The sequence below is a fragment of the Thalassophryne amazonica genome, chromosome 14 (genome assembly GCF_902500255.1).
Source record: "Thalassophryne amazonica chromosome 14, fThaAma1.1, whole genome shotgun sequence".
Lineage (NCBI taxonomy): Eukaryota > Metazoa > Chordata > Actinopteri > Batrachoidiformes > Batrachoididae > Thalassophryne > Thalassophryne amazonica.
The window spans coordinates 69,211,139-69,234,487 of NC_047116.1; the positions used below are offsets into that span (position 1 = coordinate 69,211,139).

At 43.0% G+C, this 23,349-nt stretch overlaps 1 protein-coding gene across 10 annotated transcripts in view; it reads left to right on the top strand.

Moving 5' to 3' along the window:
• Positions 1-23,349, top strand: part of stxbp5l (syntaxin binding protein 5-like) — a 773,590-nt gene that overhangs the window by 419,887 nt on the left and 330,354 nt on the right. For all 10 annotated transcript variants that reach the window (XM_034186808.1, XM_034186799.1, XM_034186803.1 and 7 more), the window contains exon 5: positions 20,633-20,767. In XM_034186808.1, the coding sequence (XP_034042699.1) occupies positions 20,633-20,767 (135 nt within the window). The remainder of the gene's footprint in view (positions 1-20,632; positions 20,768-23,349) is intronic.

Consider the following 23,349-nt stretch of genomic DNA (forward strand, 5'->3'; position numbering starts at 1 on the left):
ATGCTAAGCACATGGCAAGGACACCAGTTTTGTGGATGATGTTGCCTGGAGAAAACAACTTCAATTCATGACATTTCAGTTATTTGTTGCTCAGCTGGTCTCCTGAGGTCTTTTTAGGCTCAAAATCACAGTTTGTTGATGGTGCCTGATCAGCCCCTCTGGAGTCAAGTATGTTCTTTTAATTTTCACAGAAATGATGTTGGGCATCTATTTTCAGGAATGACCAAACTCCAACAGCAAATAGTATAAAAGAGCTGGCCTGCCAATATGCAGACCCGGGTTTGGATAGGATAGATAGGAAAGACCGTGAATTTTCCGCTGTCTCAGAAAAGTGCCCCACCTACTCTGTTGTCGTGAAACTGCTGCAGTGTAATTACCACACAACAAATCGTTTCAGTAGATGCTGCCTCAACCTTACCTAGGCCTGATAAAACAGAGGCTCAAAAAGTACTGTCAATACGAAATGGAACAAAATGTAGAGATGTTGACAAGACATCTTCATGATACAGCCACAGCTTGCATGGCATGAGCAAAACTATGCAAACATCTCTTTTAATTACAGGCTGTGTGGTTTCATTCATTCATTCATTCATTTTTGATACCCACTTACTCCAATGAGGGGTTCTCGGGGTGTAGTTTCATCATTATGAAATATAATGATTGGTTTTGAATGATGGATGGTGCTCCAAGCTGCAGGTGAAGAGGAGGTTACTGTCACTTGAGCCTGATCTGTGGGATTCTGGACAGCATCTGGGAGGTTTGTTACTGATTCATGGCCACTTTTTCCCCCTTGTGTATCATCAGGAATACTCATCATGATTTGGCAAGATGCTGTAACAAAGCCGCCAAAACACACCAACACATTATCCTGACATGACATGACATTACTATCAACATGGCACAGTGGCTGGATGCATTGGTGCTTGTTGTTGTATGTTTGTGGTATCTTGTGTAATCAATCAATTTATTTCACATGGGATGAATTCTTAAGCATAAGAGGTTCCACTGGACAATCTTTTTCACTTTGACTTGTAGATTTATCTACTTTTCCTGAACTTTTGGTAGGAGGTGCAACAGGTCTCACTGGGATGTGCCAGAGATGCAGATGCAGCACACATGCTGGAACGCTTGCTATGCTGCATCAGTGGGGGATCCGCACTGCGCTCCCATCTATACACCTGGCAAATTTGCACTCCCTCGCTAACAAAATGGATGAGCTGCAGGCAACAGAAAGAACTCAGACTTCGGCAGATCTGCCACCCTGTGCTTCACTGAAACTTGGCTGAGTGAGCACATCCCAGACTCAGAGGTACATCTGCTGTGCTTTTATCTTCACCACACAGACCACGACATGGACCTAACAGTTAAAACGAGAGGAGGCAGAATCTGCTTCTATATTAACAGAGGTTGGTGTACAGATGTCACAGTGTTGTAGAAGTCATGCATCCCTCACCTGGAATCTATTTTCAGAAACTGTAAACCATTTTACTCACTGCCGGAGTTTTTGTCTTTTATTCTGGTCAGTGTCAACATTCCACCACAGGCCTGTGTTAATGAGGCTTTAAGAGACCTCAGTGACCAGATAACCAATGTGGAACATAATCACCCGGACTCTCTGCTCATTATTTTAGAGGACTTCAACAGCGCGAACCTCAGACATCTATCCATTTTCAGTACCTGCTTACTTCAATTAATGGTCATGGGGTGCTGCAGCCTATCCCAGCAGTCATAGGGAATGAAGTGGGGTACACCCTAGACAGGACAACAGTCTGTTGCAGAGCAACATATAGACAGACAAACATTCACACTCACTCCTACGTCAATTTAAAGTTTCCAATTCACCTAACCTTCATGTCTTTGGATGTGAGAGGAAGACGGAGCACTCGGAGGAAACCCACATAAAAAAGGGGGAGAACATGCAAACTCCACACAGAATGGGCGGGAAGCAATCCCACAACCTTCTTGCTGTGAGTCATTAGTGCTGTCCACTTAATATTAATATGAACAACATGTTACCTGTTCCTGTTGGATCACTGCTATGCTGCCATAAAGGAAGCATATAGCTCTGTCCCACATACAGCTATAGTCTGTCAACTGCATGGTTCATCTCCTCCCTACCTACACGCAGAAGCTTAAATGTGTGAAGCCCGTGGTTAAAACTGTGAGAAGGTGGACCACCAAAGCAAAACAGCAACTACAGGGCTGGATAACTGCAGGGATTAATAAAGTTCTTTCTCATTCTTATTATTATCTGGCTCAGATTTTGGTCAGTTCTTGGATCATTACAATCAAATTGAGAAATGAAGGCCTCAAGTATGTCACTCACCTCGTACTTCTGCCCTCTGTCAGTTTGAACACTGTCATCTCACAAAGACCTTAAAATTCTTATTGAATTGTCTCCTGTCTCATTTGTCTTCTATCTAATAATCCTACATATTAGTGAGTGGGTGGATGTGGGGCCGGAGCTCAATGATCTTCCTGTCTCTACAAAATAATCACCTAAGACAGGAGTGCTGATGTTAATCCTCAAGTCTCAGTGCTTACAAAAGATGATCAATGCTAATCCCCAAGTAATAATATCTAAGTACCTGTGCATCATACTATAATTATTATATACCTTATGTTTTATCACTATTTATTGGTTGGTAGCAGTGATCATTTATGTTACCTTATTGAGGACTGTCAGCTTTTATCAGTATTATATTCTACATGTGGACAGAGTACACGTTTTTCTGGCAAATTAGAAGCAGGACGGTCAATATCATTCACTGGTGATAAAAGTTTAATTACAGTAAACTCCAAATTATTGCAGCAAGAAGGTCAAATAATTGTTTTTTGCAATACATTAAAGACTTGAGTTTTAAACCTATATATATATATATATATATATATATATCCCTTTCACCTTCACTGGGGAGGAGAGGATGGTATGTGCAATCCTCAAGCTCAGGTCCTCTTTTGGGGAAACTCAGTTCACGAGTGGACATTAATCATTTATGAAGATGCAACACTGTCTGCTCCTCCTGTGGGCAACTTAGTATCCCAGCTCGGTATTCATCTTAGAGTGTGTGTGTGTGTGTGTGTGTGTGTGTGTGTGTGTGTGTGTGTGTGTGTGTGTGTGTGTGTGTGTGTGTGTGTGTGTGTGTGTGTGTGTGTGTGTGTGTGTGTGTGTGTGTGTGTGCATATGTATGTATATACATGTTAGGAATGTGAAACGTATTAATGACAACGATTCAATATGCACCTTGGAGTGACATGTTTAGCCGCATGTTTCCTTGAATTGCTGGCTGTCTGAGTGGTGTCCAAAAAATGAGGTGGGCTTCATAGATAATTGGCAAAGCTTCGGGGGAAAACCTGGTCTTGTTAGGAGAGATGGCATCCATCCCACTTTGGATGGAGCAGCTCTCATTTCTAGAAATCATTTCTAGAGTTGTAGTCTTACACACCTCTCTGCAGCTTCTCTCCCCCTGCCATCCCCTCATTACCCCATCCCCGTAGAGACGGTGCCTGCTCCCAGACCACCAATAACCAGCAAAAATCTATTTAAGCATAAAAATTAAAAAAGAAAAAATAATATAGCACCTTCAACTGCACCACAGACTAAAACAGTTAAATGTGGTCTATTAAACATTAGGTCTCTCTCTTCTAAGTCCCTGTTAGTAAATGATATAATAATTGATCAACATATTGATTTATTCTGCCTTACAGAAACCTGGTTACAGCAGGATGAATATGTTAGTTTAAATGAGTCAACACCCCCGAGTCACACTAACTGCCAGAACGCTCGTAGCACGGGCCGAGGCGGAGGATTAGCAGCAATCTTCCATTCCAGCTTATTAATTAATCCAAAACCCAGACAGAACTTTAATTCATTTGAAAGCTTGACTCTTAGTCTTGTCCATCCAAATTGGAAGTCCCAAAAACCAGTTTTATTTGTTGTTATCTATCGTCCTCCTGGTCGTTACTGTGAGTTTCTCTGTGAATTTTCAGACCTTTTGTCTGACTTAGTGCTTAGCTCAGATAAGATAATTATAGTGGGCGATTTTAACATCCACACAGATGCTGAGAATGATAGCCTCAACAGTGCATTTAATCTATTATTAGACTCAATTGGCTTTGCTCAAAATGTAAATGAGTCCACCCACCACTTTAATCATATCTTAGATCTTGTTCTGACTTATGGTATGGAAATTGAAGACTTAACAGTATTCCCTGAAAACTCCCTTCTGTCTGATCATTTCTTAATAACATTTACATTTACTCTGATGGACTACCCAGCAGTGGGGAATAAGTTTCATTATACTAGAAGTCTTTCAGAAAGCGCTGTAACTAGGTTTAGGATATGATTCCTTCTTTATGTTCTCTAATGCCATATACCAACACAGTGCAGAGTAGCTACCTAAACTCTGTAAGTGAGATAGAGTATCTCGTCAATAGTTTTACATCCTCATTGAAGACAACTTTGGATGCTGTAGCTCCTCTGAAAAAGAGAGCTTTAAATCAGAAGTGCCTGACTCCGTGGTATAACTCACAAACTCGCAGCTTAAAGCAGATAACCCGTAAGTTGGAGAGGAAATGATGTCTCACTAATTTAGAAGATCTTCACTTAGCCTGGAAAAAGAGTCTGGTGCTCTATAAAAAAGCCCTCCGTAAAGCTAGGACATCTTACTACTCATCACTAATTGAAGAAAATAAGAACAACCCCAGGTTTCTTTTCAGCACTGTAGCCAGGCTGACAAAGAGTCAGAGCTCTATTGAGCCGAGTATTCCTTTAACTTTAACTAGTAATGACTTCATGACTTTCTTTGCTAATAAAATTTTAACTATTAGAGAAAAAAATTACTCATAACCATCCCAAAGACGTATCGTTATCTTTGGCTGCTTTCAGTGATGCCGGTATTTGGTTAGACTCTTTCTCTCAGATTGTTCTGTCTGAGTTATTTTCATTAGTTACTTCATCCAAACCATCAACATGTCTATTAGACCCCATTCCTACCAGGCTACTCAAGGAAGCCCTACCATTATTTAATGCTTCGATCTTAAATATGATCAATCTATCTTTATTAGTTGGCTATGTACCACAGGCTTTTAAGGTGGCAGTAATTAAACCATTACTTAAAAAGCCATCACTTGACCCAGCTATCTTAGCTAATTATAGGCCAATCTCCAACCTTCCTTTTCTCTCAAAAATTCTTGAAAGGGTAGTTGTAAAACAGCTAACTGATCATCTGCAGAGGAATTGTTGTGTGTTGGGGGGTTTGGCTGGATGTTTTTGTGTTGTTTTCTTTTCTTTGCTCTCCAGGTGGTATGCAAACTGGTTTTTGTCTGTGGAGAAGGTGCTGGCAGAAGAGTCCTTCACCCTCATCAGCATTATTAGCTGCACCTGTGGAGGATGCTCACGTGTAAACTGAAAGACTTTCAGCTGAAGCAGATAATGAGATGGCGTTCTGCATTTAAGCCATGAGTGGTTCAAGCAGAATTGCCGGGAACTCGACCTTGTGACGTTCGTTTGTGAGACGCTGAGGACCGCGCCTGGGTTTGACACATCGTGCCTGTGAAGGAGGACCGGTGAGGGACACATGCTGTCAGCACACATCAGAGGTGATGATTGTCTGAATAAGTGTTAACAGTAATTTGGTATTTTGTTACGCAGTATATTTGAACATTGATGAGAATTGTGCAGCTCGCTTCTCACTGCCGTGGCGTACGGAATGATGATCCTCCACCTGTTGTGAGAAGCTGCTCATTTACATAAAGCTTAAATTCAGACCTGAATGTGTTGCTGATAGTGTGTGCCTTTGAAGGATATTTGTTGTAGCTGTTGACTTACCTCACCTTTTCCATCCTTCACAGAGTCAGTTTGTCGTGTCCACCTGTGGGGTGTTCAGCGGTGAGTCTGGGTCCAGAAGCGTCGGGCTTCGATCCATTTGGGCGCTGGAGAGCGCGCCGTCCTTCACCTCGCCAGACAACCGCATATTTATGTTGTACACAATTATTGCACTGAAGGGAAATAAATTTGTTTTGTTTTTGGAACCGCTTTCTGGTTATTTAGCGCTGGGTTCAGTCAGACACTGGTCCGCTCCTCAACTTGCGTCTGCACATAACAGGAATGGTCTATTTGAAGAGTTTCAGTCAGGTTTTAGAATTCATCATAGTACAGAAACAGCATTAGTGAAGGTTACAAATGATCTTCTTATGGCCTCAGACAGTGGACTCATCTCTGTGCTTGTTCTGTTAGACCTCAGTGCTGCTTTTGATACTGTTGACCATAAAATTTTATTACAGAGATTAGAGCATGCCATAGGTATTAAAGGCACTGCGCTGCGGTGGTTTGAATCATATTTATCTAATAGATTACAATTTGTTCATGTAAATGTGGAATCTTCTTCACAGACTAAGGTTAATTATGGAGTTCCACAAGGTTCTGTGCTAGGACCAATTTTATTCACTTTATACATGCTTCCCTTAGGCAGTATTATTAGACGGCATTGCTTAAATTTTCATTGTTACGCAGATGATACCCAGCTTTATCTATCCATGAAGCCAGAGGACACACACCAATTAGCTAAACTGCAGGATTGTCTTACAGACATAAAGACATGGATGACCTCTAATTTCCTGCTTTTAAACTCAGATAAAACTGAAGTTATTGTACTTGGCCCCACAAATCTTAGAAACATGGTGTCTAACCAGATCCTTACTCTGAATGGCATTACCCTGACCTCTAGTAATACTGTGAGAAATCTTGGAGTCATTTGATCAGGATATGTCATTCAAAGCGCATATTAAACAAATATGTAGGACTGCTTTTTTGCATTTACGCAATATCTCTAAAATTAGAAAGGTCTTGTCTCAGAGTGATGCTGAAAAACTAATTCATGCATTTATTTCCTCTAGGCTGGACTATTGTAATTCCTTATTATCAGGTTGTCCTAAAAGTTCCCTGAAAAGCCTTCTGTTAATTCAAAATGCTGCAGCTAGAGTACTAACGGGGACTAGAAGGAGAGAGCATATCTCACCCATATTGGCCTCTCTTCATTGGCTTCCTGTTAATTCTAGAATAGAATTGAACATTCTTCTTCTTACTCATAAGGTTTTGAATAATCAGGTCCCATCTTATCTTAGGGACCTCATAGTACCATATCACCCCAATAGAGCGCTTCGCTCTCAGACTGCAGGCTTACTTGTAGTTCCTAGGGTTTGTAAGAGTAGAATGGGAGGCAGAGCCTTCAGCTTTCAAGCTCCTCTCCTGTGGAACCAGCTCCCAATTCGGATCAGGGAGACAGACACCCTCTCTACTTTTAAGATTAGGCTTAAAACTTTCCTTTTTGCTAAAGCTTATAGTTAGGGCTGGATCAGGTGACCCTGAACCATCCCTTAGTTATGCTGCTATAGACTTAGACTGCTGGGGGGTTCCCATGATGCACTGAGTGTTTCTTTCTCTTTTTGCTCTGTATGCACCACTCTGCATTTAATCATTAGTGATTGATCTCTGCTCCCCTCCACAGCATTTTCCTGGTTCTCTCCCTCAGCCCCAACCAGTCCCAGCAGAAGACTGCCCCTCCCTGAGCCTGGTTCTGCTGGAGGTTTCTTCCTGTTAAAAGGGAGTTTTTCCTTCCCACTGTAGCCAAGTGCTTGCTCACAGGGGGTCGTTTTGACTGTTGGGGTTTTTACGTAATTATTGTATGGCCTTGCCTTACAATATAAAGCGCCTTGGGGCAACTGTTTGTTTTGATTTGGCGCTATATAAATAAAATTGATTGATTGATTGATTAAACCAAATGGAGGGAAGCTGATGGGTTTAAAACCCTCAGTGAATTTGGGCTTGAGAAGACTGGATCCAGCAGACTGCGAGGAGGAAGCCAGCAGATGGTTCAATGGGCAGGAAGGCGGAACCAGCAAAGTGCCGTGGAGCATGAACAGGGCACAGTGAGACACGAAGGACACTGTTGGCCATCCACTACATCCCGAGCCATCTCCAGCCATCTTGACTACGTCTTGCCACTGGACATAGATGGAACGGAATGAGAGAGTGAGGGTGACGACTGTGCGCACCTCTCCCTCACTTAAATCCATTTCACGTGCAAGTCATGACTCCAGACTATCACCGCACACTCCCAAGACCTGTGACAACGGGTGAGTGAGGAAGCAGTAGGTGCTGATACACTGGGAGCTGTAGTCACAAACCTGCACACAGGCAGCCCAGGGCATAGGGTCGCTCTCTACTGGAGAGAAGCAGCAGTGGAGTTCGGCAGCCCCCTGGGCAACTGAGCAGCCCTGTTTAGGATTGCTCTGCTCACCTCCATAGAGGGTTAGAGGGCTAGAAAAGGTGCCTCAAACATAGTCTGCTTCATACTCGCCCCAGTCAGCATGTCGCGGCTGACAGGGATCCCACTCAGCAGTCGAAACTTAAAGAAGAAAGTGAAGGTACTCAATCTTTGCACATGGAATGTCTGAACCCTGCTCGATAACATCAAAGCAGACAGACCAGAAAGAAGAACTGTGCTAGTGGTCAGGGAACTAGCTCACTACAATGAGGACATAGAGGCACTCAGTGAGACATACCTAGCGGACAAGGGCCAGCTTACAGAACAAGGGTGTTGGCTACACTTTCTTCTGGAGCGGTCATAGCATTGCCGAATGGTGTGTGGCAGGAGTTGGCTTTGCCATCAAGTCCCACCTTGCAAGAAAACTTGCCAAACTTCCAGCGGGCATCAATGACCGTCTGATGACTCTTCAGCTCCCTCTGGGGGGAAAGAAGAATGCTACTCTGATTAGCGCATATGCCTCCACTATGACATATCCTGAAAACATCAAGGACAAGTTCTATGAAGAACTTGAAGCTATTATTGCAGCAGCTCCACAGTCCAAGAAGCTTTTTATCCTCAGGGACTTCAACGCCAGAGTAGGGGTCGACCACCAGACCTCGGACAGAGCAATCTGACGACACGGTATTGGCAAGTGTAACAGCAACGGCTTGCTGCTCCTCAAAACCTGTGCTGCACATGACCTTGTCATCACCAAAACCCTGTTCTGCCTCCCTACAAGACATCCTGGATGCACCCACACTCCAGGCACTGGCATTTGATTAATTATGTCATCACCACAAAGAAGGATAGGCAGGATGTGCGGGTGACCAAGTCAGTGTGTGCTGCTGAGTGCTGGACTGACCATCAGCTCATCATATCCAAGTGCAAACTCCACATCCAACCAGCAAGAAGACCTCAGGGTCAGAAGGCTGCAAAGAGACTTAATGTCTCAAAGTTGAAGAAGGTTGCTGACCAACTCTCCAGCGACTTGGATGATAGGCTGCCCAACATGCTGAACGACCAGGACAGCATTGAGCACCAGTGGGCTGCATTCAGAGATATTGTCTACTCCACAGCTCTCAAACACCTCGGACCAACCACATGCAAAAATTAGGACTGGTTCGATGAGAACAGGGAATAAATTCAGTCTCTGCTGACAGAGAAACATCTCCTGTTCAGAGCCCACCAAAATTGGTCCAGAAGAAGATACGTGAGATGCAAGATGCCTGGTTCTGCAAGAAGGCCGGGAAATCCAATGATACGCAGACAGTCATAACATCAAGCGTTTCTACGACTTGCTGAAGGCTGTCTACGGACCTCAGTCCTCTGGCTCCTCTCCCCTCCGGCTCCTCTCCCCTCCTCAGTGCAGATGGGACCCAACTGCTGACAGAGAAGAAGCAGATATTGGAGAGATGGGCTGAACATTTCGACCAGGTCCTCAACTGCCCTGCTGTAATCAACAAAGAGGCCATTGCTCACCTTCCTCAAGTGGAGATCAACGAAGACCTCAGCCCTCCCCCCACAGAAGATGAAGTCAGACAGGCCATCCAACAGCTCTCATGTGGCAAAGCACCAGGATCGGATGCTACTCCTGCTGATATTTATAAGGCAGGCGGCCCAGTATTGTTGCAAAGACTGACCAAACTCAGGCGTGGTTCCCCAACAGTTGAAGGATGCTAGTATTGTCCACATCTACAAGAGGAAAGGCAACTGCCAGCAGTATGACAACCATAGAGGCATCTCCCTTCTGTCCATCGCAGGGGAAATTTTGGCTCGCGTTCTGCTCAACCATCTATTAAAACACCTTGTACAGGGCCTCCTCCCAGAAAGTCAGTGTGAATTCCGTGTCAAACGTGGAACTGTGGACATTATATTCGCTGCGTGCCAACTTCAGGAAAAGTTCCAGGAGCAACACATTGACCTCTTTGTGACCTTTGTTGATCTGAGGAATGCCTTCAATATGGTCAGCAGAGAAGGCTTGTGGAAAATCATGGAGAAGTTTGGCTGCCCCAGTAAGTTCATCACAATCTTGCAACAGTTTCACAACGCATGATGGTCAAAGTTGTAGACAATGGAGATGAGTCAGCAGCCTTCCCAGTCACCAACAGTGCAAAACAGGGCTGTATTCTTGCCCCTACACTGTTCAGCATGGTTTTCTCCGCCATGCTGACGGACTGCCAGGACGGCATTAGCCTCAGATGTAGGACTGACAGCAGGCTGTTCAACCTCAGGCGCCTCCGGGCTGTCACCAAGGTCATCAGAGACCTACTGTTTGCTGATGACTGTGTGCTCAATGCAGTTACAGAACAGAAGATGTGGTATGTAATGGACTGTTTCTCGAGAGCATGTGAAAACTTCGGTCTCACCATCAGCACCAACAAGACCAAAGTCATGTACCAACCAGTGCCTGGAAAGCCATACCAAGAACCCCACATCACGGTGAAGGGATAGAACCTGCAGGCAGTCAACAGTTTCACCTACCTGGGCAGCACCCTCTCTCGTGCAGTCAACATCGACGCTGAAATTAACAACAGGGTTGCCAAGGCCAGTGCCGCCTTCGGGAGGCTCCATGAGAATGTCTGGAAACAGAGAGGTCTCAGCCTTACCACCATGCAGTGGTTCTAACTACCCTTCTCTATGCCAGTGAGACCTGGACTGTCTACAGCAGACATGCTAAACAGCTCAACCATTTCCACATGAGCTGCCTCTGTCGCCTCCTCCACATCAGGTGGCAGGACAAATTCCCAGACACGGAGGTCCTTGAGCAAGCTGGTCTCCCCAGCATCTACACCCTCCTGCAAAAGACACAAGTCAGATGGACTGGCCATGTCATCAGAATGCCAGACGGTTGACTGCCAAAATAGCTGCTGTATGGAGGAGAACTGTGCCAGGGCAAGCGGTCCATCAGGGGACAGAAGAAACGCTTTAAAGACTATCTCAAAGCATCCTTGAAAAACCTGGGCTTTGAGCTCACTTCCTGGGAGTCACTTGCTCTCGACCATCCACAATGGCACAGCAAGATCACCAGTGGCCCCCAGCTCTTTGGAGCTGTGCACCTAGTTCCACAAAACAGAGGATATCATTATTATTATTCCTTTACCTGACAGACAACTTCAAGTTATGCACCGGTTGATGCTCACGCCACTGAACCATCATCTAAAACTCCAGGGTGGAACGGAGGACCATTCTCGTTTCTTGCCCAAGAGTCCAGTTTGTGACTTTAATCCACACAAAGGTGACTCACGATTCACATCTTTAAATGGCTTTGAGAGGTGATAATGAAGAAATTGTGGACTTGCCGCTTCTCAAAACCAGCGAAACAGAGGACCAGCGAGCAGTGGGTCAAACTGCTGCTTTGTTGCTTCAAGCAGACCCGCTGCAGACTGCAATCAGCGTAGATAAATGATCATTTTTCCCGATAAACACCCTCAAAAACAACAGCCGCCCCGGTGTCCTGAACTGAAGGACCGATAAGGTAATCGCTAAGCAAAAAGGCTATTGATGTCATCGTGTTTGTTGTGGTAGAAATGTGCTTTCTGGCTTCCATCCGTGGTGCACTCATTGTGCCTTAGAAAACAAATCGATGCAAGCAGGCAGCGAGCGATGCATCACAGTTCAACCTGTCAAATGAATTGATGCACACTGAATGAATCGATGCACTCGCATCGTGCACGTTTGTATCTAGATACCAATTCATATTGATTAATCTCCACATGCCTAATATACAGTGAGGAAAATAAGCATTTGAACACCCTGCGATTTTGCAAGTTCTCCCACTTAGAAATCATGGAGGGGTCTGAAATTTCCATCTTAGGTGCATGTCCACTAAAAGAGACATAATCTAAAAAAAAAAATCCAGAAATCACAATGTATGATTTTTTAATAATTTATTTGTATGCTACTTCTGCAAATAAGTATTTGAACACCTGTGAAAATCAATGTTAATATTTGGTACAGTAGCCTTTGTTTGCAATTACAGAGGTCAAACGTTTCCTGTAGTTTTTCACCAGGTTTGCACACACTGCAGTAGGGATTTTGGTCCACTCATCCATACAGATCTTCTCTAGATCTTTCAGGTTTGGAGTTTCAGCTCCCTCCAAAGATTTTCTATTGATTTCAAGGTCTGGAGACTGGCTTGGCCACTCCAGGACCTTGAAATGCTTCTTATGGAACCCCTCCTTAGTTGCCCTGGCTGTGTGTTTGGGGTCATTGTCATGCTCAAAGACCCAGACATGACCCATCTTCAGTGCTCTTACTGAGGGAAGGAGGTTGTTTGCCACAATCTCACAATACATGACCCCATCCATTCTCCCTTCAATACGGTGCAGTCATCCTGTCCCCTTTGCAGAAGAGCATGATGTTTCCACCCCATGCTTCACGGTTGGAATGGTTTTCTTGGGGTTGTTCTCATCCTCTAAACATGGTAAGTGGAGTTGATTCCAAAAAGCTCTACTCTGGTCTCATCTGACCACATGACCTTCTCCCATGCCTCCTCTGGATCATCCAGATGGTCAATGGTAGACTTCAAGTGGGCCTGGACATGTGCTGGCTTGAGCAGGGGGACCTTGCTACCCTGCAGGATTTTAAATCATGTGTTACTAATGTAATCTTTGTGACTGTGGTCCCAGCTCTCTTCAGGTCATTGACCAGGTCCTCCTGTGTAGTTCTGAGCTTTCTCAGAATCATTCTTACCCCACAAAGTGAGATCTTGCATGGAATCCCAGACCGAGGGAGATTGACAGTCATCTTGTGTTTCTTCCACTTTCTAATAAATAATCATAACAGATGTTGTCTTCTACCAAGCTGCTTGCCTGTAGTCCTGTACTCCATCCCAGCCTTGTGCAGGTCTACAGTTTTGTCCCTGGTGTACTTAGACAGCTCTTTGGTCTTGGCAATGGTGGACAGGTTGGAGTGTGATTGATTGCGTGAGTGTGTGAACAGGTGTCTTTTATACAGGTAACAAGTTCAAACAGGTGCAAATAATACAGGTAAAAGGATGCTCTTCCTGGACTTCAGCTCAGCCTTCAACCACATCATCCCGGAGATCCTGGTCCAGAAACTGACACATCTGGTCGTCTCCACCCCCATCTGCCAGTGGATCAAGTACTTCCTCACAAACCACCCACAGTCCGTGAAACTTGGCCCACACCTTTCCTCCACCATCACACTCAGCACCGGTTCCCCTCAAGGCTGTGTACTGAACTCCCTCCTGTTCACATGCACGTTACATGCATGTTCACATGTTCATTACATGCACGACTGCTCTCCGACCCATCCCACAAACAACATCATAAAGTTTGCGGATGATACCACAGTGATTGGGCTCATCTCAGGGGGGGATGAGACCGACTACAGAGACGAGGTAAATCGACTGACAGCGTGGTGTTCAACTAACAACTTGCCGCTGAACATCACAAAAACAAAAGAAATAATCCAGGACTTCAGGAAGAACAGGGCTGACCCAGCCCCACTCTACATCCAAGGGGACTGTGTGGAAAGGGTCAGCTCCATCAGGTTCCTGGGAGTGCAGCTCTCTGACAGCCTCTCCTGGACTGTCAACACCACAGTGGTGGTGAAGAAAGCCCAGCAGCGACTCCACTTCCTGAGGGTGCTCAGGAGAAAAAATCTGGAGGAGAAGCTGCTGGTGTTGTTCTACACAGGCACCATCGAACGCATCCTGACGTACTGCATCACAGTTTGGTATGGGGGGTGCACAGCAGCAGACAGGAGAGTGCTGCAGAGGGTGATCAAAACGGCCCAGGGGACTGGCTGCTCTCTGCCCAGCCTGGAAGACATTGCCAGCTCTCGCTACCTCAGCAGAACTGCCAGCATCTGCAAAGACACATCCCACCCCAGCAACCACCTGTTTGACCTACTAACCTCCGGCCGACGGTATAGGTCAGTCAAAACTAGGACAAACAGACTCAGGGACAGCTTTCTCCCCAGAGCGATCACTGCTCTGAACAAAAACAAATCACTCTAATCCGCACCTTCATGTTTCTTGTGCAATATCTGTAAACCATGTGCAATATTCCTGTGCAATATGATTCTACAGTTGTATATAATTCTTGTTATACATTACTTAGTCCACATTTAATTTAATTTTATTTTATTTTACCTTATGTTTATATTAGTTGTACATATACTCTGAATAATTTACTTTTAAATTTCACTATCTTTTAATTGGCTAAAAATTACTTGCACCACGGAAAGCACCTTTTTGGAGTTGCACTCAAATCTCATTGTAATGCAAATTACAATGACAATAAAGGTGATTCTGATTCTGAACTCAATCCAGTCGAAGATTCAAGCTTTTCTACTATTTCTTTAACTGTCGAAGAAATCCTCGAAGGATTTAGTATTTAGTACTATGTCAGTATGGTACTGACATAGTATTCAAATCAAATCAAATCAAATCAATTTTATTTATATAGCGCCAAGTCACAACAAACAGTTGCCCCAAGGCGCTTTATATTGCAAGGCAAAGCCATACAATAATTACGGAAAAACCCCAATGGTCAAAACGACCCCCTGTGAGCAAGCACTTGGCGACAGTGGGAAGGAAAAACTCCCTTTTAACAGGAAGAAACCTCCAGCAGAACCAGGCTCAGGGAGGGGCAGTCTTCTGCTGGGACTGGTTGGGGCTGAGGGAGAGAATCAGGAAAAAGACATGCTGTGGAGGGGAGCAGAGATCAATCACTAATGATTAAATGCAGAGTGGTGCATACAGAGCAAAAAGAGAAAGAAACACACAGTGCATCATGGGGACCCCCCGGCAGTCTAAGTCTATAGCAGCATAAATAAGGGATGGTTCAGGGTCACCTGATCCAGCCCTAACTATAAGCTTTAGCAAAAAGGAAAGTTTTAAGCCTAATCTTAAAAGTAGAGAGGGTGTCTGTCTCCCTGATCCGAATTGGGAGCTGGTTCCAGAGGAGAGGAGCCTGAAAGCTGAAGGCTCTGCCTCCCATTCTACTCTTAAAAACCCTAGGAACTACAAGTAAGCCTGCAGTCTGAGAGCGAAGCGCTCTATTGGGGTGATATGGTACTATGAGGTCCCTAAGATAAGATGGGACCTGATTATTCAAAACCTTATAAGTAAGAAAAAGAATTTTAAATTCTATTCTAGAATTAACAGGAAGCCAATGAAGAGACGCCAATATGGGTGAAATATGCTCTCTCCTTCTAGTCCCTGTCAGTACTCTAGCTGCAGCATTTTGAATTAACTGAAGGCTTTTCAGGGAACGTTTAGGACAACTGATAATAATGAATTACAGTAGTCCAGCCTAGAGGAAATAAATGCATGAATTAGTTTTTCAGCATCACTCTGAGACAAGACCTTTCTAATTTTAGAGATATTGCGCAAATGCAAAAAAGCAGTCCTACATATTTGTTTAATATGCGCATTGAATGACATATCCTGATCAAAAATGACTCCAAGATTTCTCACAGTATTACTAGAGGTCAGGGTAATGCCATCCAGAGTAGGGATCTGGTTAGACACCATGTTTCCAAGATTTGTGGGGCCAAGTACAATAACTTCAGTTTTATCTGAGTTTAAGAGCAGGAAATTAGAGGTCATCCATGTCTTTATGTCTGTAAGACAATCCTGCAGTTTAGCTAATTGGTGTGTGTCCTCTGGCTTCATGGATAGATAAAGCTGGGTATCATCTGCGTAACAATGAAAATTTAAGCAATGCTGTCTAATAATACTGCCTAAGGGAAGCATGTATAAAGTGAATAAAATTGGTCCTAGCACAGAACCTTGTGGAACTCCATAATTAACCTTAGTCTGTGAAGAAGACTGTTGGGGAAGTGTCGTGACACGGACCCACAACAGGGGGCGTTAATGAAGGGACAATGGAATAGCCAAAAAGTAACAATTTAATGTTGTGAAGGTGCACAACGTAATACAGACAGATACAAATATGCGTTATATCAATCCGACAAAAAGGTGACGTGTGGCAGGCTCGAAGATAGGAGACGTCCGGTGAGAGAAAAGTCGGAACCCACACAAGCCTCACCACCAACGGATCTGAAGAACACCGGAGCCGCCAAGCCCTGCGCCCCAGGTGGCCGCTGTCTTCAGCAGTCAGACCCGGTACTGCTGGCAGAAAACAGAAACAGTTCTGGATGAGTGTGAGTTCGCACACTCAGTAATCCCACAGTCTGTGTTCAGTAAGGAGGGAGCACCTCCACCTCCAATCACACACTCGTGCAGCTCCTGTCTAACCACTTATCTGGTTGGGGTGTGAAGCGAAGCCGTCGCTGATCACACCAAACGTCAATCCCACAGATAAGGCAATCACCACAGGAAAACGGCTGCAAAAGAAGTTCAGACTATTACACAAGGTTTTGTTCAGCAGAGAAAATTACCTGTATGGTAGAAGATTTCTCGGCGAGGAGGTGGAGTTGCAGTCCGGTCTTTATAGTGGTGGTGATGGGTGACAGCTGGTGTTGATAGATGACAGCTGTCACCTCCAGCGGCTCCGACGCCCTCTCGTGCTTGGAGCCCGCACTCCAAGCAGGGCGCCATCTGGTGGTGGTGGGCCAGCAGTACCTCCTCTTCAGCGGCCCACACAACAAAGATTCCCCATTTACATGAACAAATTGTAATCTATTAGATAAATATGATTCAAACCACTGCAGCGCAGTGCCTTTAATACCTATGGCATGCTCTAATCTCTGTAATAAAATTTTATGGTCAACAGTATCAAAAGCAGCACTGAGGTCTAACAGAACAAGTACAGAGATGAGTCCACTGTCTGAGGCCATAAGATCATTTGTAACCTTCACTAATGTTGTTTCTGTACTATGCTGAATTCTAAACCCTGACTGAAACTCTTCAAATAGACCATTCCTCTGCAAATGATCAGTTAGCTGTTTTACAACTACCCTTTCAAGAATTTTTGAGAGAAAAGGAAGGTTGGAGATTGGCTTATAATTAGCTAAGATAGCTGGGTCAAGTGATGGCTTTTTAAGTAATGGTTTCATAGTATTCAATGAAAGGATTCGAAGGAATCCTTTCATTGAATACTATGTCAGTACCATCTCAGAGTACAGATTAAATTCTATATACAGTATATGATGCCTATACTCAGTCGATGACATCTGTAATTTTGCACATTTTTCTTCCAACTCATTTATTTCTTCATTTTGTGCAGAGACGGTTTTCATGGTTTTGTATGCTCTGTTTTGTTCTGAAAAAAGAAAGGAAGAGAAAAGAAAAGAAATATTTTGGAACTCAGTGTTTCCATTCTTTTTTTTTAAGTTTGATTGTTTCTAAAAAAGGATTGGTAACCTTGATGGTCACCAGACCCCAGCTTTGAAAATAAAACAATTTTAAACTACACAGAACTTCAATATCACACATATGTTGAGAGAAAAAGAGTGAGATGGAAGTGCTTGCTTTTAGGTATACTGGATGTAGTTACACAAAATTCTGTCTACAGGGTCGTGTGTACTTGTGAGGTGTCATTTGAGTTTTAGAGCACAACTAATGTTAATCAGAAAATAACAATTTCTCAGATTTATTGATTTCTTCTTTTTTTTTTGAGGAAATGCTCTTTCTCTCTCTCATGGTCCTCTTTCTCTACTCTCTATGATTTTCACTGCTAAAATGATACAAATCATTTCTGCTCAGTTGTGTGAAGGTATGATAGTGTTATTTGAGTTTTATAATGTAGCCATTGTGAAGCAATCACAAAACAACAGCTCACTGACTGAGTTCATTTCTCTGTGGAAATGGTCTCTCTCACTGACAGCCATACCTGCTCCTAATCCATCATCATCAATCCAGCAATCACTAATCACCCACTAGGTGGCAGACTAGTCTATGGAATATTACATCAGAAATACAGAGTTGTTTGTTCAATTGACCCGGTGCATCAAATTTTGCCAGAGTGGAAAGAGCTTATCCTGATTATATGCCATTTTTATTTGGTGAGTCACAGTGTTATAGCATTTATTCTTTTGGGATTATTGTTTTAACAGAAAAGGATGGATCTATCAAGTGAAGAAAACTCCTTTGTCCTTCAGGCCATCAAACTGTACAACTCCTCACTCAGGGAGAGGGGGAGTAACAGGAAGACACAGGTCGGGAATGAGAGGAACAGTAGTAGCCACTAAACCAGTGCTGATCAGTATGTCTGGTATCTGTATTGTGTATTTATATTTATATTTGCAAACTGTTTTTCTTTTTTACTTTCACTTTTGATACTCTCTGTGCTTCTTACCATGTGTGCTGATATACAATGCTGCTGGAACTGTTATGTGTCGGACGCAGCCCGGAGAACCGACCAGCGTTTGAAGGACCCAGTATAAAATAAGCAGAGCACGGTACAAAGGATAACAAAATTTAATGACATAACAGTGATGTGGAAAATACAACAAATAAGTGCGCGGTCTGCGAGGTGATAATACGGTGCGCTCCCAGCTGCACAAACCGTCCAGAGCCAGAAACAGTTCGGACCCAAGGACCCCGCCAACACCCCCCAGGTGGCCGCGACAAACCGAGTCTGTGAAAGAAGAAATCATCATGTGAGTCCACACTCCACACACAGAGAGACCACTCAAAGGTGTACACAAACAGCAAACACTTCCTGGCTTAATTACTAATCAGCTTCCCACCCTGCAGGCATGGAACACCCTGTTCACATACTCAAACTGCAGTGGAAGCTGATTAAACGACTAACATAACAGCTCAATATAATAAGGTGTGAGGGACACCACATTTACTGACTGTACAAATGTTAGTCACAAAACCTGACGTACCTCAGGAAGTGTGCTGACGAGCGTGAGACCTCACCCCCTCCTCTTTCACAGACCATGGCATCAAACCTGGACGTTCTCTGCATCCATAATGATGAGATGGCTCTCAAGACGACTATCTCACCCGTCTGGTCACAAGGTCGAGTCTCTGGCAAATACACACTGTGTACTCCAGACTTAAATGCCACCATGCTCCAATCCGTGTAGATGCACCACAGCTGTGAGTCCTGATGAGCTGCACATGATCAGCCTCAGGTGATCAGGGTGAGGTCCTGATAAATCAGCCACACAGCCACTCAGTCCTAAACGCGCGCCACCTGGAAGGAAAAACAAAAGACAGAAATAGAAGACAGAAACAAAAAGCAGCCAGGCACCCCCAACCATACAACAGGAACCTCAATTTTCTTGAGGGAGTCTTCCCAAGGAATCAATAAAGTTCCATCTAATCTAATCTATCTATCTGTATCTGTCTATATCGCTATCTCTCTGTATGTCCAATATGTAAGTTTTTAAAATGGAGTAGGCATTTAAACATTTTAGGGACATTCTTTGTTAATATCTCAAGTATAAAACAGTCCCTAATTCTGGATTTCTACACCTATGCAATTGTGTATTTGTGTGCAGTTCTGTTACTGTGGTGCTGTTGCACATTTGTCAGAGTTATTTTTGTCCAGTGCAAGTATCTCAGGATTGAGAGGGTTACATTTAAAGAGTTTGAAGCTTAGAAGTTGTTGTGTTTTGGAGCTACACAAATACTACATAAATACATTTAAGTTGAAATAATCTTTGTTTATAAAGTTTGTAACTGCAACATTTTATATCTGGCAAAATGCATATATTTGTATGCTTTTAGTCCATGGAAGTGTCTCAGCATGCACTGGATACTGCATGCTGTCTGTATTTCAGGTTTTTTGCCTTTATTTCATTGAAATGCTGCATGTCCCATTCTTCATGTATGTCTGGAGTTGTGTCAGGAACGTTATCTGGCTTAAAAGTTATACTAAATCAACATACGGAAACATGCTACATCTGCTGTGGTGACCCTGAGCAAGAAGAGAGAAGCTAAAAGGAATTAATATTTCACTTAAAAGCTCCAGTGATTCAAAAGCACCACTGACATCAAGACCAGAGGACAAATTAAAAGCCAGGTTGTTGGACCAGTAACACATAGATACAGAATGGTGCACCCACATGAGACCTGTATTGGCAGCAATCACGTCACATGGACCTCAATGCTGTGTCTTTCCAATCCTCCAAAAGCAAGTTAGTTTTATTGTTTTAACAGGATGCACTTGAAGTAACACCGAAAAAAAATGACAGTTCCCTTTTGAACATGTCGGGATTTTTTTTTAATAAGACCACATGACCAATGATTAGGTATTACTACTGATTACGTATTTTTATCAAATCTATGATTTTACTGAAACAAACAAGACCAAGCTCAGTAAAATTGCACTGAAATTTAAATACCATCTAAGCAAATACTAATATGAAACTTAAAATGTATTTGTTCACACTTTAACACCCAGTCTTTTTCTTATGTTCTTTCTTTTCAGGATCACATTTTGCCACCTTCCCTTTCAAAGCAAATGGCTGTATGTGGGGACAGAGCGCGGAAACACACACATCGTCAACATCGAGTCCTTCATTTTGTCTGGATATGTCATCATGTGGAACAAGGCAATAGAACTGTGAGTTAAGTATCCAAATACTGACTTTCATCACAGTGACATAGCAGAGAAAATCTATTAATAAGGAGAAATAAGGTCCTTGTTTCAAAAGAAAAGTCCTGTCTTAAGTGCAGTACAGCCTTTAAAGTTATATATACTGTACTTTAGGGAATGATCAAACACAGACTGAACTTTAAGTCCATTTTATTAGTAGGATTTCTTACCTTTTTTTACAATAACAATTTTTATGGGTTCTGGGTTTTTTTGGGTCACCCTGTACATCTAGTGAAAAGCAGCATAAAGCAGAGAATAAGTGTCATTGTTAGGTTCCGGTGCCCATGTCATGAACATGTTTGTGTTTACATGAGCAAAAACCAAGTCAAAGGTCCAGTTTTGTTTAGTGCTGTACAAAGAGCACAACAGTCAGATTCTCCTGACATAAGTGGAATCACAAAACACGTACACTCTGCCTGCACATATCATCACCAGTCACCTGCAGCAGTGCAACATTTACAGTGTCAGGGTGGGCAGGAGCCCGTCACCAGGGACGGCTGGACCCACAATGCAAACCCCCGGACAAGGCTTTGGTGTGGAAGAAATCATGGTCTTTATTCCAGGCTTGGTTTCAATACACAGGTTATCAGTCAGCGTGGCAGAGGTACAAACAGGATTAGGCTGAGGCGTAGTCACAAACGAGCAGGGTTCAGAGGCACAAGTAAACTCAGACATCCGGGATGAAGCAAAAGGCGTGGTCGAGGTACAGAGCAATGTTCAGAACAAGGCAAGACAAAAACAAGACTGTGAATGGCGCTGGAAAGAGTTCTAAGACTACAATCTGGCAGTGAGCCATGAGACTGTGGAGGCTTAAATACTTGTGGGCTAATTAGTGAGAAGAGAGGGACAGGTGGTGTAAACAAGGTGCACGTGAGGAACAATCTAGAAGGGGTGTGGCTTCTGGCTAAAGAGTAAACACTGTGCAAGATAGTGAAGGAAGGGAAACTGAGTGGAGTGATGTAAAAGACAAAGACACATGAGCTAGTGGCAAGAGTGTGAGTGAAAGACGTGAGGCAGGTACAGTGAAGTGAAATGAACCAAAACAGATGGTCATGAGGGCAAACAGAACAGAAATCAAACAGAGGACAAAAATAGAGCATGAACATGAGAACAAAACCAGACATAAAAGCGTAGCAGCCAAAATAAACTACTGAAAAAGAGAGGATAATGCAAACAATAAACAAGATAACAGATAAACAGAAAATGCCATAACTAACGAAGGGAACATAATCAAATAAGCAGCACTGCAGGTAAATAACAAAAGACCCTGTGACTAAAGTATAATAAAGTAACACAAACTAAATGGCAAACAGAGTGCACCAAATAACTAAAGGAACATAACCAGGAGCAAGATAACTGATAAACAGAAGGTGCAATAAATAACAAATTGAACATACAGAAAAGAAGCACTGAAAATAGTAACAAAACCCTGTGACTAAAGCACAATAAAGTAACACAAAATAAATGGCAAACAGAGTGCAACAAATAACTAAAGGAACATAACCAGGAGCAAGATAACTGATAAACAGAAGGTGCAATAAATAACAAATTGAACATACAGAAAAGAAGCACTGAAAATAGTAACAAAACCCTGTGACTAAAGCACAATAAAGTAACACAAAATAAATGGCAAACAGAGTGCAACAAATAACTAAAGGAAAATAACTTGACAAGAAACAAGACCAGCAGAAGCATGACAATGATACATGGAATGAAGGAGAGCACAAACGTGGAAAAAAGGCTTCAAAACAATAACAGCCAGGCCCAACCCGGCTGAATCATGACATACAGTGTATTATTATATGACCACCTGTAGGCTGAGGAAAAGTGGGAGGAGGGAAGAAAAAATCTCTCTCTATCACTCCGTCATTCATTGATGAATTGAAAAACAGAATGTGATTATGGTGTCTTTTGTATATTGAAAAAAAAAAATAATATCAGATTGAATGATTCTGAGAAAATCCAAACCTGACACTCAAGAGTGACCAGCCCCACCCCATAAACAGACCTCTACTCTCTCTGACTTTAACTGTATCCACAGTAATAGTTAGTGGGAGGAAAAAAAAATTAAATGAAGCATTTCTGTAATAAATGAAGATTGTTTTTGTTCTGTGTTCATGAGGAGGAGTTCATGTGGTTGAATCATCCACCTGCCTGGATATTTTTTTCTCTGATATCAAAACTGAAATGAGCTATCATTAATTGTGTTCTGTGTTGATATCTGGGTGATTTCACTCAAGATTTAATTTAATGATGAAAGAATCTGCGTTTTAAAGTGTTTCCACTTATGCAGTAGTGCACACAGTCACGCACAATTTCTCAGTGAGACTGTGACAACTATTCTGAAAATATAAGCAACAACAGTACAATCTTTAGTTGTAATCCGAACAGTCCAGACAAAACGCTCCACAGGAAACAAAATTAATATTTTAGTTTCTGATTTTTTTATTTTATTTTATTTTGTGATAGCTTTAAAAGACTTCACTGTCTGCACATGGACTCTGTGAGATGTTTTAGGTGTATGGAAGAACACAGAACATTTGTTGACA